The sequence below is a fragment of the Morone saxatilis genome, unplaced genomic scaffold (genome assembly GCF_004916995.1).
Source record: "Morone saxatilis isolate NCDOM2014 unplaced genomic scaffold, NCSU_SB_2.0 Contig4, whole genome shotgun sequence".
Taxonomy (NCBI): domain Eukaryota; kingdom Metazoa; phylum Chordata; class Actinopteri; family Moronidae; genus Morone; species Morone saxatilis.
In genome coordinates this window covers 16,544,495-16,558,242 of record NW_023339984.1, presented here as the reverse complement: position 1 = coordinate 16,558,242, position 13,748 = coordinate 16,544,495, and the positions used below count along the sequence as shown (strand labels likewise).

Below are 13,748 nucleotides of genomic sequence, written 5' to 3'. Positions count from 1 at the left end.
TACACCCCCCCCCTCTGTGTGTGTGTGTGTGTGTGTGTGTGTGTGTGTGTGTGTTGCCTGTCCTGGTTAAAAATGACATTGACCTGCCTTGTTAAAAGTCTATCAGCTGGGTGGAGGAAATGTCACCAGGTCTCGGAACAAGGTCACATTTTTCAAGTCCCTCCCGAGGAATCTGCACACTCCTCACCCTCCTCATCCCTCTTTCCCTTGTCCTCCTTTTCCTCCTCTTCCCACGGATCCCCTTTCCTTTCCTTGCTCCTGTTATCTCCCCTCTCCTCCATCAAGTTAATTCTCTTTTTCCTTCTTCTACTTATTTCTTTGCCCTTTCTTCACTTCAGTTTTTGTCCTCTCCTCTTTTGTTCCCACCTGACCCCCTTTTTCTTCTATCCCCCTCTTTATCTTTCATCCTTTCTTTTCCACACCTCCTCTTCTCTTCATTACCCTTTCATTTTCTCCTCTCTCCTCCTTTTAATTTCCCTTCGCCCCCTCTTGTGTGCTCTTCTTCACCTCCCACCCTACACAGTTCCTCTCTTCCTCCTGTTACTTTCTCCACTACACTTTTCTTCCTTTCCCTATTTGCATCCTCACCCCTTCTCCTCTTTCCCTTCCCATCTCTCTCTTTAGTCTCTCTTCTCCCCTGTTTCAACCCTTTTCCACTTGCTCTCCATCTCTCCTCTCCCCCACCTGTTCTTCCTTTCATTCTCATTGTATTTCCTCCTTTTTGTCCATCTCTTTTTCATTTATTGTTTTTATCCATATTCCTCCCTTTTTCCTCCTTCTGTCCCACTTCTGCTCCTCCTCCCTATCCGATCTCCAATTTTAATCTTTCCGTTTGTCCTCTATCAAATCTTTCTTCAAGTCTTTTTTACCCCCTTTCCTCAATCCATCCACTTCGTCTCCTCTCCTTTGCCCTCTCTTCTTCCTCACTTTCTTTCCTCTTTTCTCATCTTCCTCCATCTCTTCTATATTGTGTACGGCCAATTAGTTTGGTCGGCTTTAAACAGCCGGGAGAAACTGATCTTTTTTTTTTTAACCCTCCTCTCTCTCTCTCTCTCCTCCTCTTCCTCCCTCTCTATGTCTCTCACTCTCTCCCCTGCTCCTCGTTTTTTTTCCTCTCTTTCTGATTGTAATGCGATGTCTTTCTTTGTATTCAGCAGTTTTCTCCTCACTCGTTAATTAAGAGTGTGGAAGGTGAGAGAGGCAGGGGAGAGAGGTGTGTGTGTGTGTGTGTGTGTGTGTGTAAGTAAACCACCGTAGGTGCAAAATGCTTTTATGGCAGGAGGGATGAGTGTGTGTTTGTCAATGTGTGTGTGTGAGCAAGGCGGCAAAGGGGTCCTACTGGGCCAATCAACATTAATGAAATCAGGTGGGTCTGTGTGTGTGTGTGTTTGTCGGAGTGCTTGGCTTGCAGAAGAGAGGGGATCTAAAAGGGGTCTAAAGAGGAGAGAGAGCTAATTAGAGTTCCCTGTCTCACCAGAGTGTGGATCAAACACACACACACATACACACACACACACTAAAACGCACAACTACAGGTACAGAGTACACACAGCGAGTGTGTGTGCGCCTGTAGATATTCATTTATACACACGCAGAGTTTCAAGTGAAGGTTTTCAATGTCAGGGAGGACTGAGCACAGCTGGTGGAAAGAGGACGACACATGCATACTAACACACACACGTCAGTACTGTACTTGTGAGGTCCCTCATTGGCATAATGCATTCTTAAGTCCATAACTCGAACCTGAAGCTAATTCTCGGTCTTAACCCTCAAACAATCTTTTCAGGAAGTGAGGACCAGACATGTCCTCACGTACAGAAATGATAAAGCTTTCCAAACGCCGTAAAAGTCTACTCAGTTTCTGGAAAATGTCTTCATTTTCTAACAGTGCTCACCTGCAAAAAGTGTCCTTATTTCCCAAAAACACCATTGTTTTCCAGAATTTCTGCACTGTCCAAAAACATTTCATTTTCCCAAAAAAGTCCTCACTTTCTTAAAATGTCACCGTTTTCCAACAATGTTCTCATTTGTCCCGACTTTCCTAAAATACTGATGGAAATGCTTTCCACAATCTCCACATTTTCTAAAATGTCACCTTCCAAAAATGTCCTTACTTTCCAAAAATAACTCACCATTTTTATATATATATATATATCTATATAAAAAAAGAGAAAACGCCCTCACCCTCAAGGTCTACAATTCAAATCAGCACAAACAACACAACATTAAACTAACATGTGGTCATGTTGACACACAAATATCCACACTGATACAAACGGACATAAGCTCAGTGAAATATTTCCAAACACACACTCACATGTGTGTCTGATAAGGTGCAGATGAAAGGGAGGCCACAGTGTGTCTGTGTCTGCTTAATGTCTCCACTAATCTAGCCTGGGCCCCAACACACACATGTGCCTACCACGTGTGTCTGTCTGTGTGTGTGTGTGTGTCTAAAAACTTGTAAGTCTGCCTTTGAACATGCCTGTGTACAGTGTCATATCTGTTAATATATGTGTGTGTATCTGACTGTGTGCCTCTGTGTGTTTTTATGATATTTTTTTATTGTGTGTGTGTGTGTTCAGGTACCTTGTACAGCGCCGTTGTCTTGCTGGTTTCCATTAAGTTCAGGTTTATCCTCGGCTACAGCAGCGTCTGGTATGAAACACAAAGACAAGACAGAGTCTCAGTGGGTCGGCCAATAAAAAACAAACAGCACCTTGTAACTGTGTGCGGGTCAAAAAAACAAACTGGATTTACAAAGAAACACAGAGCCACAAACATTCGTCGGGAGAATTATATTTTCTATGTTTTTGTGTTTTTTTTTCTCTTGATGTTAATTGTCAAAGCACTAAAAAAATGTTTTGATATTAGAACAAAAAACATTTGGCAGTTTCCTCACAACAAATTCATTAGTGTTGTTTTGGAAAACACAAGGTCTGTTATTATTCTTACAATTCCTATTAGTTACCATTAGGAATTGATAGGATTTATTAAACTGATACTGCACCTAAAATACCATCCAAAGGTCCAGTGTGTAACATTTAGGAGGCTCTATTGGCAGAAATGCAATATCACATTCAGATGTTACCTCGGAATGAGCTGTTTTTAATCCACAGAAGGAGTGGGTCCACCATGTGTCTACAGTAGCCCAGAACGGACAAATCAAACACTGACTCTTGAGAGGGCCTTTTGACCACCATACTGTCTCTTCAGTTAGTTGCAGTTCTGCAACTTTACCACTAGAGGCCACTAAATTCTACACACTGTACCGATCTAAAATGTTGCCTACAAAATGTCAGAAAACAACAAATAAAATGCCCCAAACAATTTCCCAGAGCCCAAAGTGACGCCTTCAATTTGCTTGTTTTGTCCAAAACTCAAACATATTCAATGAACTACCATATAAGACAAAGAAAGCAAATATTTGGCTACATTTGCTTGATGAATGAGTTAAACAATTCATCGTCGTCCTTGAGTAAATACATATTGTGGCCACTTTTTGAGGAACACACAGCTAAACACTACCAAATATGGAAGCACATGTCCAATAATGTGCAGTGTTAGACAACTGTGCTGATTATTTTAGTATTTGTTTGCAGTGAAGTGCACATTTACTGCAGCCTGTTTTAAGAGCTTCAGTCAACAACAGCTCAAATACAAGAAGTGACAGTCAAAGTGAACACAAGGCTGGAAAATCAGGCCAGGAAAGTACGAATGAAAACAGATAAAAACTAACAAGAAGCACAGATTAGCACAAATGTAACAAAGAATCCAAGCTGGAATAATAAAAACAAGTAAGTAAGATACAAGTCAAAAGGGCAAAAGGACGGAGAGGCAGACAAAAAACCAACCAACAAACATCCCGGCGTACCGTTCTTGGTGTTGTTGTTGGCGGCGTGCAGCGGCTCAGGAGAAGGGGAGGACGAGGACGAGTGTTTCAGAGCGTCCTCCACTCTCTCCCTCCTCTTCGACTCAAACTCCAGCGCCTCCTGCAGCTTCCTCTTGGCCTTCTTCTCCTTCTTCAGACGCTTCTGGATGGAGGCTGAGGGAGGAAGAGGAGATGAATCCTTCGATATGACGTTCAGTGACCCAGTTTAGTGTTAACATGCCTCAAGTACTTCTAGGTAAGTTCCTACATTTCCCACAGTGCCTTTCAACAACATGTTGTCTCGCATAAGAACGTAACGATATATCGCAATACAAGTGAAGATTTAAACTGGTGAGAAAAGAATTAACCATGATACTCGCGATCTATTTTGTCGGTATCAAGGTTGTTTGTACCAATGTTTTCTTAAATCTCGTGAACAAGATTTATAGGCCTAACCCTAACCTGATTCTGATCTCTTTAGAAGTACAGTACTTTATTATATGGTTTGTCACACATTTGACCTTTTATCAGAAAATAAAATCCTATCTTATACGAGTTGCATATTACGATTTCAATAATATTTTGATTCATTGTGTCGCCCTAGAAGGCACCATTCTGTTAAAAATTGGTGGTGTGGCAGCTGTTTGGCTTCCTAAAATATGCACTGTTTTGCAGTTCATACACTACCTCAACAATAAACAAGGCTATTTTTATTTGGTAGAAATATATAATAAAAAAATATAGAAGAAAAAAAAAATCTGAGAAATAAAGGAATCTTTTTTCTGTTATAATTTGTCTTCAGTCTCATTTTGTTTAAAGAATAATTGGGATAAAATTGTGAGAACAGCATTGTTAATTGCATCGAATCGTGAGTTGAGTGCATCGTTAAATCCCCAGTCCCTCATTTAGAGCACAATTACAGAAGTTCCAACCTTTTCTATTGGCTGTAAAACAATGGATTTGTCCCTGTATCATCTATCAAAAAGTATGCAAAATGCCTGGTTTATATGTCAGTCAGACCTCTGCTCTGTAGTTCGGAGGTGAGCTGTCGTTCCAGACTCTCTCTCATCTCTCTTTCTCGGTAGAGTTCCATCTTCAGCTCTCTTTTCTCCGCCTGGATCTGTTTGTCCTGCACCCGGGCGTTCTCCACCGCCACCTTCAACAGGCCCTGACAGAACAAGTTTGGTTATAAGTCGAGTTACAGAAAAACAACCTTTAAAAGACATCCGTTCCAGTATGCAAATGTTGATAAGATTAAAGCTGCTACTACCATTGTTTTCTTTTGATGACATCTGTTTAAAAGTCTCTTAAAAGAAATAAGCAACTTGATTATTTATGACATTAAATCCTACAGTTTATCTTCCAAACCTTTTCATGTTCTTATTTTCCACTTGGATGAGTCTGTAATTAACCATAATCACAATAAAAAGTCCCTCCAGGAAGTTGCGGTCGCAACAATTAACACAAATTCAACCAGTATTCTGCATGACCTCTTTGGACCAAATTTTGTTTGATCACTATGGTTTTTCAGCAAACATCCTTGTTTCTAGTTGTGAAGACGCAGACATCTGCAGTACAAATGTGTCATATTTATCTTCCAAACAGTTTGATTTTATTCTCGCTGGAACAAGTTGCCTTCGCTTTTTAAAGCAACAATCTAAAAAAATAATCTTGTGAAATCCTGAAGGGACTTCATATAGAATATCTTGTAATTTAATGTTGCTGTAATGTACTCTTCCATAATATTGATAATATTGTATTAAGCCACTGATACTCAAGTTATCAGAAACAGAAAGCAAAAACAGGCTTTTACCTGTATGTTGGTGAGCAGGGTCTCCACTGACGACAGGCCGTCGGCGAATAGGAACGGAGCAGGAAAGCCAGGGGGCAGGGCTTGTCCCAGCGAAGACTCTTCTGTGAGGAACAGTTAACAAAAGACAACTTTAAATACTCAGCCTCGTCTGGTTTTGTCTGAGGTTTTTTTTTTTTTTACTAGATTTTGGTTTACATTGTTTTATTTTCATTTTTAAATCTTGTCTGGTTTAATTTTTTCTCACTACTGATAAAATGAGGATAATATGTTATGTTAGGAATTTTTCTTGTTATCGAGATATTACAGATTATTCAGTTTTAACAAACTTTTCTATATATTTATATTTTTGTATGACATTATTATATTATTATCCCATTCTACAAATAAAAAATTCTTACTACTTCGAACCAACAACAAAGGGCAACTGAGCCGTCCATGAACTAAAAAAACCTGCCTTCAAAGTTTTAAAAAAAGAAATCAGCTGCAGGTATCGTAAAAGCATCAAAGGTTTGCTTAGCATCAAATCCCCCGTTTACAGTGCTTATGCTAAGCTACGCTGACAGCAACAGACGAGAGAGAGAGTGTGTATTAACTCTAGCAAAGGTAGCAAACAGTATGTATTATGTATTTACCAAGAGTCAAACTATTCCTTTAACATTTAACGTGCTTAAATTCCAGAAATACAAGCGTGTGTTTAACATCAGCGACGCGTTGTCACAAGCTTGGAGTAAAGTTTATGAAATGTTGATGTTTACTAAGGTATAAAAGGCAACGAAGCAGCATCAGAGAAATCAATTACACCCAACACACACACACACACACACACACACAAGTAGAGGTTGTTAGTATTCAGACAATCATGTGGGGTACTAATTGGCAAGGATTAAAGACATCCTTGATTTGTGTGTGTGTGTGTGTGTGTGTGTTCATTGCGAGTGCGTCACAGTGTCTGATCAGCCCTTAATGCCTAACACACTGACAACTGGGTTAACTCTGCTGTGAAATTAACGCTGATTAAGATGCACTCTAACTCACACACACACCATCTCTATCCCCTATCTGCCACTTCATCCATACATCCCTTTACACTCTACCTACACTCTACCTTTCCTCTCTTCCTCTCTCGTATCTGTCTTCATCACCGTTTCTCCACCTCAACACTTGTTTTTTCCCTCATCTTCCCAGCTTCCTTATATGTCTCACCTTTTATTTTTAATTTATTTTTACTTAATTTTTCCCAAATTAATTCTTCAATTTTACTGAAACTTTCCTTTCCTTCAAGACAGTTTTATTTATATTGCCCCAAAATCACAAAATTGCCTCAAAGTTGCCTCTGTTCTTTTATCTTTCCACTGTAATTTAATTTCCTCTTTTCCTTATGGTCTTTTCCTCTCTGTCTGCCATTTTATACTCTTTCACCCCAACCTCTCACCATCCCTTCCCCTCTCAGAGATACTAAATCTAATGACGAAACTGCAGAGACTGGAGAAGGTGGAGATGAGCGCTTCATTCTTATATATTTATATATATATATAAATAAAGAGGGAAAACACCACTGTTGGGAGACCAAAAAAGACTGAATGAAGTGAAAACCAAACAGCATCTTCACAAAAATAACTGAGATTTAACTTCCCCCGTACATGTCATCTAATTCTGGCTATTCAATTTTATTTTTTGGCCAAAAAAAGTGCTGGGAGGATGAGGAAACAGGAGAAGATAAGTGGGACAAAAGGTGAGCAGAGCAAAGGACAAATGGTAGAAGATGAAGAATCTGAGGAAAAACTAAAATAAAAATGAAAGAGGAGGTGAGGGAGGAAGTAAAGAGGGCTTTAAAAGGATTAAAATAGAAAGAGAAAAAGAGGAGTGGAGAGGATTACAAAAAAATGAGGGGAGGGAGGAATGGTGAGTGAAAACAGGAAGAATTAATTTTTGAGTCTGAGTAATGTTTAACTGGAGCTCAATCAAGTGCTTTTATTTTGAAAAAAGAGGGCCTTATTGACTAAAATGGAGTATTATACAGTAACTTCGATGATGTACCGGGACTTGCTGCTGCAGCCATCGGTTTGACTTTGACCTGTGGCCCTTTGCTGCTCGTCACCCCCCCCTCTTTTCCTGTCACTACAGATTAAATAAAAATGAATAAAAGCCCAAAAACATAAAAAAAAAGACTGAAACAAACAACAGTCACAAACTACAAAGACGTTTTATGTTGCCTGTGAGTTGACACTTTATGTCTAATAAATGTTATGAGTCTGTTACAGTATTAAAAAGCAACTGAGTTTTCTTGAGGGGATTCATGCCAATCACCAAAAACAAACCCTCAGTATTTGATTAACTCTGCTTCCAGTTGTCACAAATATGAATTAATCAACAATTTGACGTTAGCACAAACGGGCGATCAACACAATATTTAACACAATCTGGAGACCAAAAAGAAAACCGCACACATAAACCGAGCACGGATATGACACACAGGAAGGTCATTTTCTATCACAAACACAAGTTTATTATGTAATTCTGCTACAGTAATTGCTCCAATATACCTTCCAGATGGAGGCAGGCCACTGAGAACATTTTGTTGTCTGTTATTTTCCCCTGAGATGAGCAGTAAACTTTTAAAAGTTTTCTAGTTATGAACATGACTTAAATACTTGCATGTTTTATAATGAGCAGCGGTGAAATCCAGTATATCTGACTCACAAGCAGCAGATCTCAACCAACACAACTCCACTCGTTCCCACATTCAACAGACAGACTTACGTTTCTCAGCAACAAGGAAGTGCAGGGCTCAACGTAGACGTCTTTAATTGCCTGGTCGGGCAGCTGGGTCAAAAATCTACTTGCACAAAGCACTAACCCTAACCCTAACCCTAACCCGTCCTGAGTGAACAGTCGTGACACCGAACCATTTGAGAGGTGAGCCTCTGTCGACTTTGACTCTTCCCAGATGGCGCAGTAAGTCGGGTAACAAGTGCAAATAGCTGCAGTGTGACTGTGTTTTCTAACCATACAACTGCGGCTGAAACGAGTCACAAAAACCATCAATGACTTCCATTTAAAAATATCACTAAGCAGCTTTTTCTTCTTTGAAATGAGCTTGTGTTTAAAGTTGTCAACAATGTCCTCTATTTTTTATGAGTTGCGTCCCAGCAATATAAGTCAAAGTGAGGCAGCCACATCCCAACATGACATAAAATGTGTCTTTAAAAGTGAAAGTCAGTGACACTTAAACACTTGCACATAGAGAAGCTGAATTTCGTTCCTTTAAGATTCATGCTCCTCGGAGAAGCAGCAACGGATTTTTATTTAATTGATTTTAAAGGAAGCACCCCCTCCTCTGCTCCTGCTGATGTCTGCAGCGGAGCTTCAGGAGTATGAATGGGGCGGTGAAATGAAGGGAAGGAGGTGGAGAGAAAAGAATAAGATGAAAACAAAATGTGTTATAAGAATGGAAAATACACAGAGTGAAAAGAGAGCGTGATGGAGGGAGGAGAGGCCCCACATGCTTTTAGTGTGTGACCTCTTGACCCCTTTTAGCCATGCCTCCTTCACTTAGCCTCCCCTCCTCCCCCCCATCTATCTATCTCACCCTCCCTCATTCCTCTGATTGATGGCTCAGAGACAGGTGATCAATAGGGGGGGGCTGAACATCCTGACGCGTCTGTTTCTCTGTTTGTGTGTGTGTCTGTATAGTCGTCTGCAAGTGTGTAGTGTGTTTGCAGTCACTGTGTCTTTAGTGTGTGTGTGTATAAATACAGTAGATGAGGAAAGCCCTCCTAAGTGAGGACAATTTGTCAGTTGTCAAAACCAAATGGGTGAGGGTTTAGATTAAGGTGCGTAATGGAATATCCCACACTTACATAAGAGTGAGAGAGAGTGTCTCATGTTGTCGACCAGTAAACAGGCGATGTGTTCATGTGCATTTATGAGAATACCTTTCTGTCTGTGTGTGTTTGGAGGTATGTGTGTGTTTGGAGGTATGTGTGTGTGTGTGTGTGTGTGGTCCAACCTTTGTCCTTTGTTATTTTCTTGATGGGTGCAGCAGGGTTGGGCAGTGCAACATCTGCATCAGCTGACACCAATCCTGTTAAAAGAAAAAGCACAGAGTGAGTTTGAGAGAGTGTGTGTGTGAGTACAGTAAGTTTGTATCTGTATGTGCTAAAGACCTTAAAATGTGTGTTTATACATTTAGGTATACTGTAAAACTGTAACTTTACTAGCCCGCTATCGCTGCATGTTCAGACAAATAAAAGCAGGTTTCAATTACAAGCCTGGTCTGGATTTTATAGTTCTTTGAATGTATAAACCCTCTTAAAGCTCGCCTTAGATCGCTTACACAAATATAAATGTTTAAACGCTTGTGGATATGGATGCTACACATTGTTAGATCAGTTAGATTCTCCACAATTCAATTGTTTAGTTCATGTTACAGAAACAATGAGGACCTACAAATGATGAAATGAATGATTCGTAGTTCATATGTCATTCGACAGCCTAGGTTTTATACAAGTAACATTCATACTGGTTTAAATAAACAGTGTGATAATATTTCCCGTCTTTAATGAGCAAGAGTTGTGTACAAAAGGAATTAAAAGCCTGTCCCGTAAAGAAACCTGACCTGAGTTCAGTGATTGAAGCAAATAAAAGCTATTAACTGAAGTTTAACAGTATACTGCATGTGTATATAACTATTTATCTAAGTCTAATGAATCTAGATATATATTCATGTAAAGTAAGTTAATTGATATGTTTGTCTAGGTGAAAAATTCCAATCACAGTTTCCTAAAGTCTTCAAACTACTTTTATAGAAGACTTGAGAAGCTGTAACCATTAAATATTTGCTTGAAATTTAACTTCAACAACAGTTGTTAAAAGATTTCCTTCCTCTCAATTTATTAAATCGACTTATGGTTGCAACTCTACACTCGTATGTATTTTGTGTGGGTGTGTGTTCGTACCCAGTCTTTCAGGCGAGCTGGAGGCCGAGCTGCTGGGCTGCGACTGCAGAGGAGTGTTGGCCTCGTCAACAGATGGAGAGAGAGAGGGACTGTCGCACACTCTCTCCTGGAAATAAAGAAGTGTAATGAGTGAGGTGTGACTAAGTGTATTGATAACAATCCTCTAAGATCTGATGTGAATCATTAGAGGTCTCACTATGGTTGCTATGGGTTACCAGTTAGTGGCATTGACTGAAGAGGAGACGCTGCCATGTTGGAGATGTAGCATACAAACACATGATAATTTCCTCAACATTAGAAGAATTGAACCATCTCTAATCGTGGCGTCTGGTCAGCCACATCCTACAGTATCTATATGGAATACCAAAGCAAACTGAATAAAAGTAAGGCAAAGGCAACTGAACTCTCTGCTTGGTCTTAAAGATGCTTAAACTGATTGATTCTTCCTCCAAAGTGATGGCAGCTCCCAGTAATCGTTGCTAACCACATTAGGAAAGAAAACCCTAAATATGGAAAAGTATAGTCAAAGTTCTTTGTTGAGGAGTTCCTCAAGGAACCTACTGGGGTCCTCTATGGTTGTCATTTAAAAAAAAAAGTTTTTTTAAACCAGCGGTTCCCAACTTTTTTCCGTAAGGGACCCTTTTTCTTTTTATGGATATTTCATAATATATTCAATACATAACAACAAACAAACAACTGATAAACTGTACAATGAAACCAACTAATGAACGCAGTAACTGCAGGAAGTTTGTGTAAAACAAGTGATTAAGGTGAATTTTGTGCAGATGTCAGTAAAGAAATTCAGTTTTACTGATATTTTTAGGAACTTTATAATCAATACTCTGTTTTATGTATGTTTATTTTCAACAATCATACATACTTAATAGGCTTCCTTTTTGACAAATCCAGTGTTTCTTACTCATTGTTCTATCACCTCTTTAGTTGTTTAAAGGCTCTGTGTTTAATTTAAACTTAAGAAAATAACTATTTAATTTAGTTTTCTTTACAGAAATAAATAAAATGCTAAGATATAGACCTACTGTTTATATATTTTAAATTTTTTTTTGTAAAGTCTCTTAAAATCAAGAAGCCCTCGCCGAACCCCCTTGTAAAGGTTTGACAACCCCCAGTGGGGGTCCCGACCTCTAGGTTGGGAACTAAAGTGTGTGTTTACCTTGATAACAGGCGCGCGGTGTACGTGAGTGTGTATCTGCTGGGCTGCTGCGGCCATGTTGGCGATGGTGTTGAGGTGGTTCATCTGTGACATCGCCATGGCTACAGAGGCAGGCGGCAGCCCCATGGGCAGCAGAGGGTGGGGCATCATCATGAAGGGCAGGTCCAACCCTGAGTGAGGCAGAGAGGGAGAGGAGAGAGTGGGTGAGGAAGAACAGTAAGTGTGGCCTTTAATTAAAGTGAACTGCAATGAAATTAAGTGAGAGACGTAAAAGAGAAACCAAGAAAGTTAAATGTTTATTCATTTTTTTATTAGTATATATAATGGACAGAGCTTCTTGGAACTGTCTTAAACCTGCATTTTATGTAACGGCCAGCAGGGGACAGCTCCATTGGCTGCAATAAAAGACAGATACCATTCAGTCTAATGAAAAAATGAGTTGACTTCTCAGTTGATTTCTGAGCTAAGTAAACAGTTTCCTGATGAGTTTATGGTCTCAATCTCTAGTCAAGTCTTCTTCCATACAGCATGATGTTTTAGTAAATTATGGCCCCATTTAGAGTAAAATAGACCATGAAACAGTGTATGCTCGCGGCCAATAAAAGCAGCTCAACTCGCAGTACGTCACCTCTGCAACTGTGCTGAACATGAGGCTTCAGAACGGTTCTCTACAAACCAACGGGTGCCGTCACGATAGCTTCACATTTGGTCTTAATCCAAGTATACCCACCAACACAATTCTTCTAAAGATTAAAACATTCAGTGACTCTTGCTCTGTTACATAATCAGCGTAGGTTCATTTTGGTGAAGAATTAAATGCCATTCCCACGTTTTGCTTCATGGCAATCATCCAGGTATAAAAAGTCTAAGCAGTTAAACACAGATTGTGCCATAACCCCACCTGTCCCCAATAATTAATTAATTAATATGATGGAGATTGCAATTTAAATATAGAGTAAACACTTTAAAATCACAAACTAATTATGAAGAGCTGTAAATTGCACCCACTGTGGAACCTATAAAATCATAAATTGATTTAAATTCTTCACCAAAATCAATGTTGCTGAAAGACAATCATATGTTAAACCAATCTTCTACCCTGAATCAGGGTTAAAAACATTGTAAAAATTAGATTAAAGGTTTTCTTTTACAGTGTTAATATGTTTTGTTTTTCAGTGTTTGTTCTTCATTGTTTTTTAGTAAAATGGGTTGTATGGACAACAAACTGCAGCACACGACAAACCATCAGTCATCTTGATTGCCAGACTGTCAACACTATTTAATATGATTTATTTTTTTATTGTTTGTTTTCAATACATGTACCAGAGACTCCCTGGGAAGAAGCATTGATACCGACTGTTGTTTTCTAGTGAAATACAAGTGAAATGAGCCATTGATCTTCCTTCCAGATCAGCCACGTTTGACTTTACTGCAGGTAACGTCACATCCAATCCTTCCTTCTTTTTTTGTGTTTTTTAAATGTGTTTTTATCTCTTTTTTTTTAACATTTGCCTTTTGGATAAACTGTGAAATGAAGCCTTTGAGAGACTGACAGAGAGAAAGAGGGAGAGAGAGAGAGGGACGGAGCGGTATTGTGTCTGTGAACTTGTGTTGAACTTAACCTTGAGGAAAGAGAGAGGGAGAGGTGTCATCTGAGTGTCAAATGTCTCGCTAATAAAAGTTGACAAAGCAGAGGAGGAGGGAGAGAAAGAAAGCAAGAGGAGAAAATATGGAGGTCAAAGGGTTAAAGGGTGATGAGGCGAAAGAAAAGGGAGGTCATTCTTTCATTTTTTTCCCCTGTCTGTCTTTTTATTTAGATCTTTTATCTGTTTCTGTTTATCCTCTTTTTTTACTCCTCATTTCTTTTGTTTTTTAATTTTACTGTACACTGCTGTTCTTCGTGGATTCATAGAACCAATTCTCAGTATTAAT

At 39.3% G+C, this 13,748-nt stretch overlaps 1 protein-coding gene across 1 annotated transcript in view; it reads right to left on the bottom strand.

The window, feature by feature from the left end:
* The window catches only part of LOC118338514 (dachshund homolog 2-like), a 22,014-nt gene that overhangs the window by 7,651 nt on the left and 615 nt on the right, over nucleotides 1–13,748 (bottom strand). The window contains exons 2-8 of the mRNA XM_035675825.1: nucleotides 11,817–11,986; nucleotides 10,643–10,748; nucleotides 9,694–9,768; nucleotides 5,685–5,785; nucleotides 4,892–5,039; nucleotides 3,875–4,045; nucleotides 2,590–2,655 (exon numbers count right to left, since the gene is read on the bottom strand). Of these exons, the coding sequence (XP_035531718.1) occupies nucleotides 2,590–2,655; nucleotides 3,875–4,045; nucleotides 4,892–5,039; nucleotides 5,685–5,785; nucleotides 9,694–9,768; nucleotides 10,643–10,748; nucleotides 11,817–11,986 (837 nt within the window). The remainder of the gene's footprint in view (nucleotides 1–2,589; nucleotides 2,656–3,874; nucleotides 4,046–4,891; nucleotides 5,040–5,684; nucleotides 5,786–9,693; nucleotides 9,769–10,642; nucleotides 10,749–11,816; nucleotides 11,987–13,748) is intronic.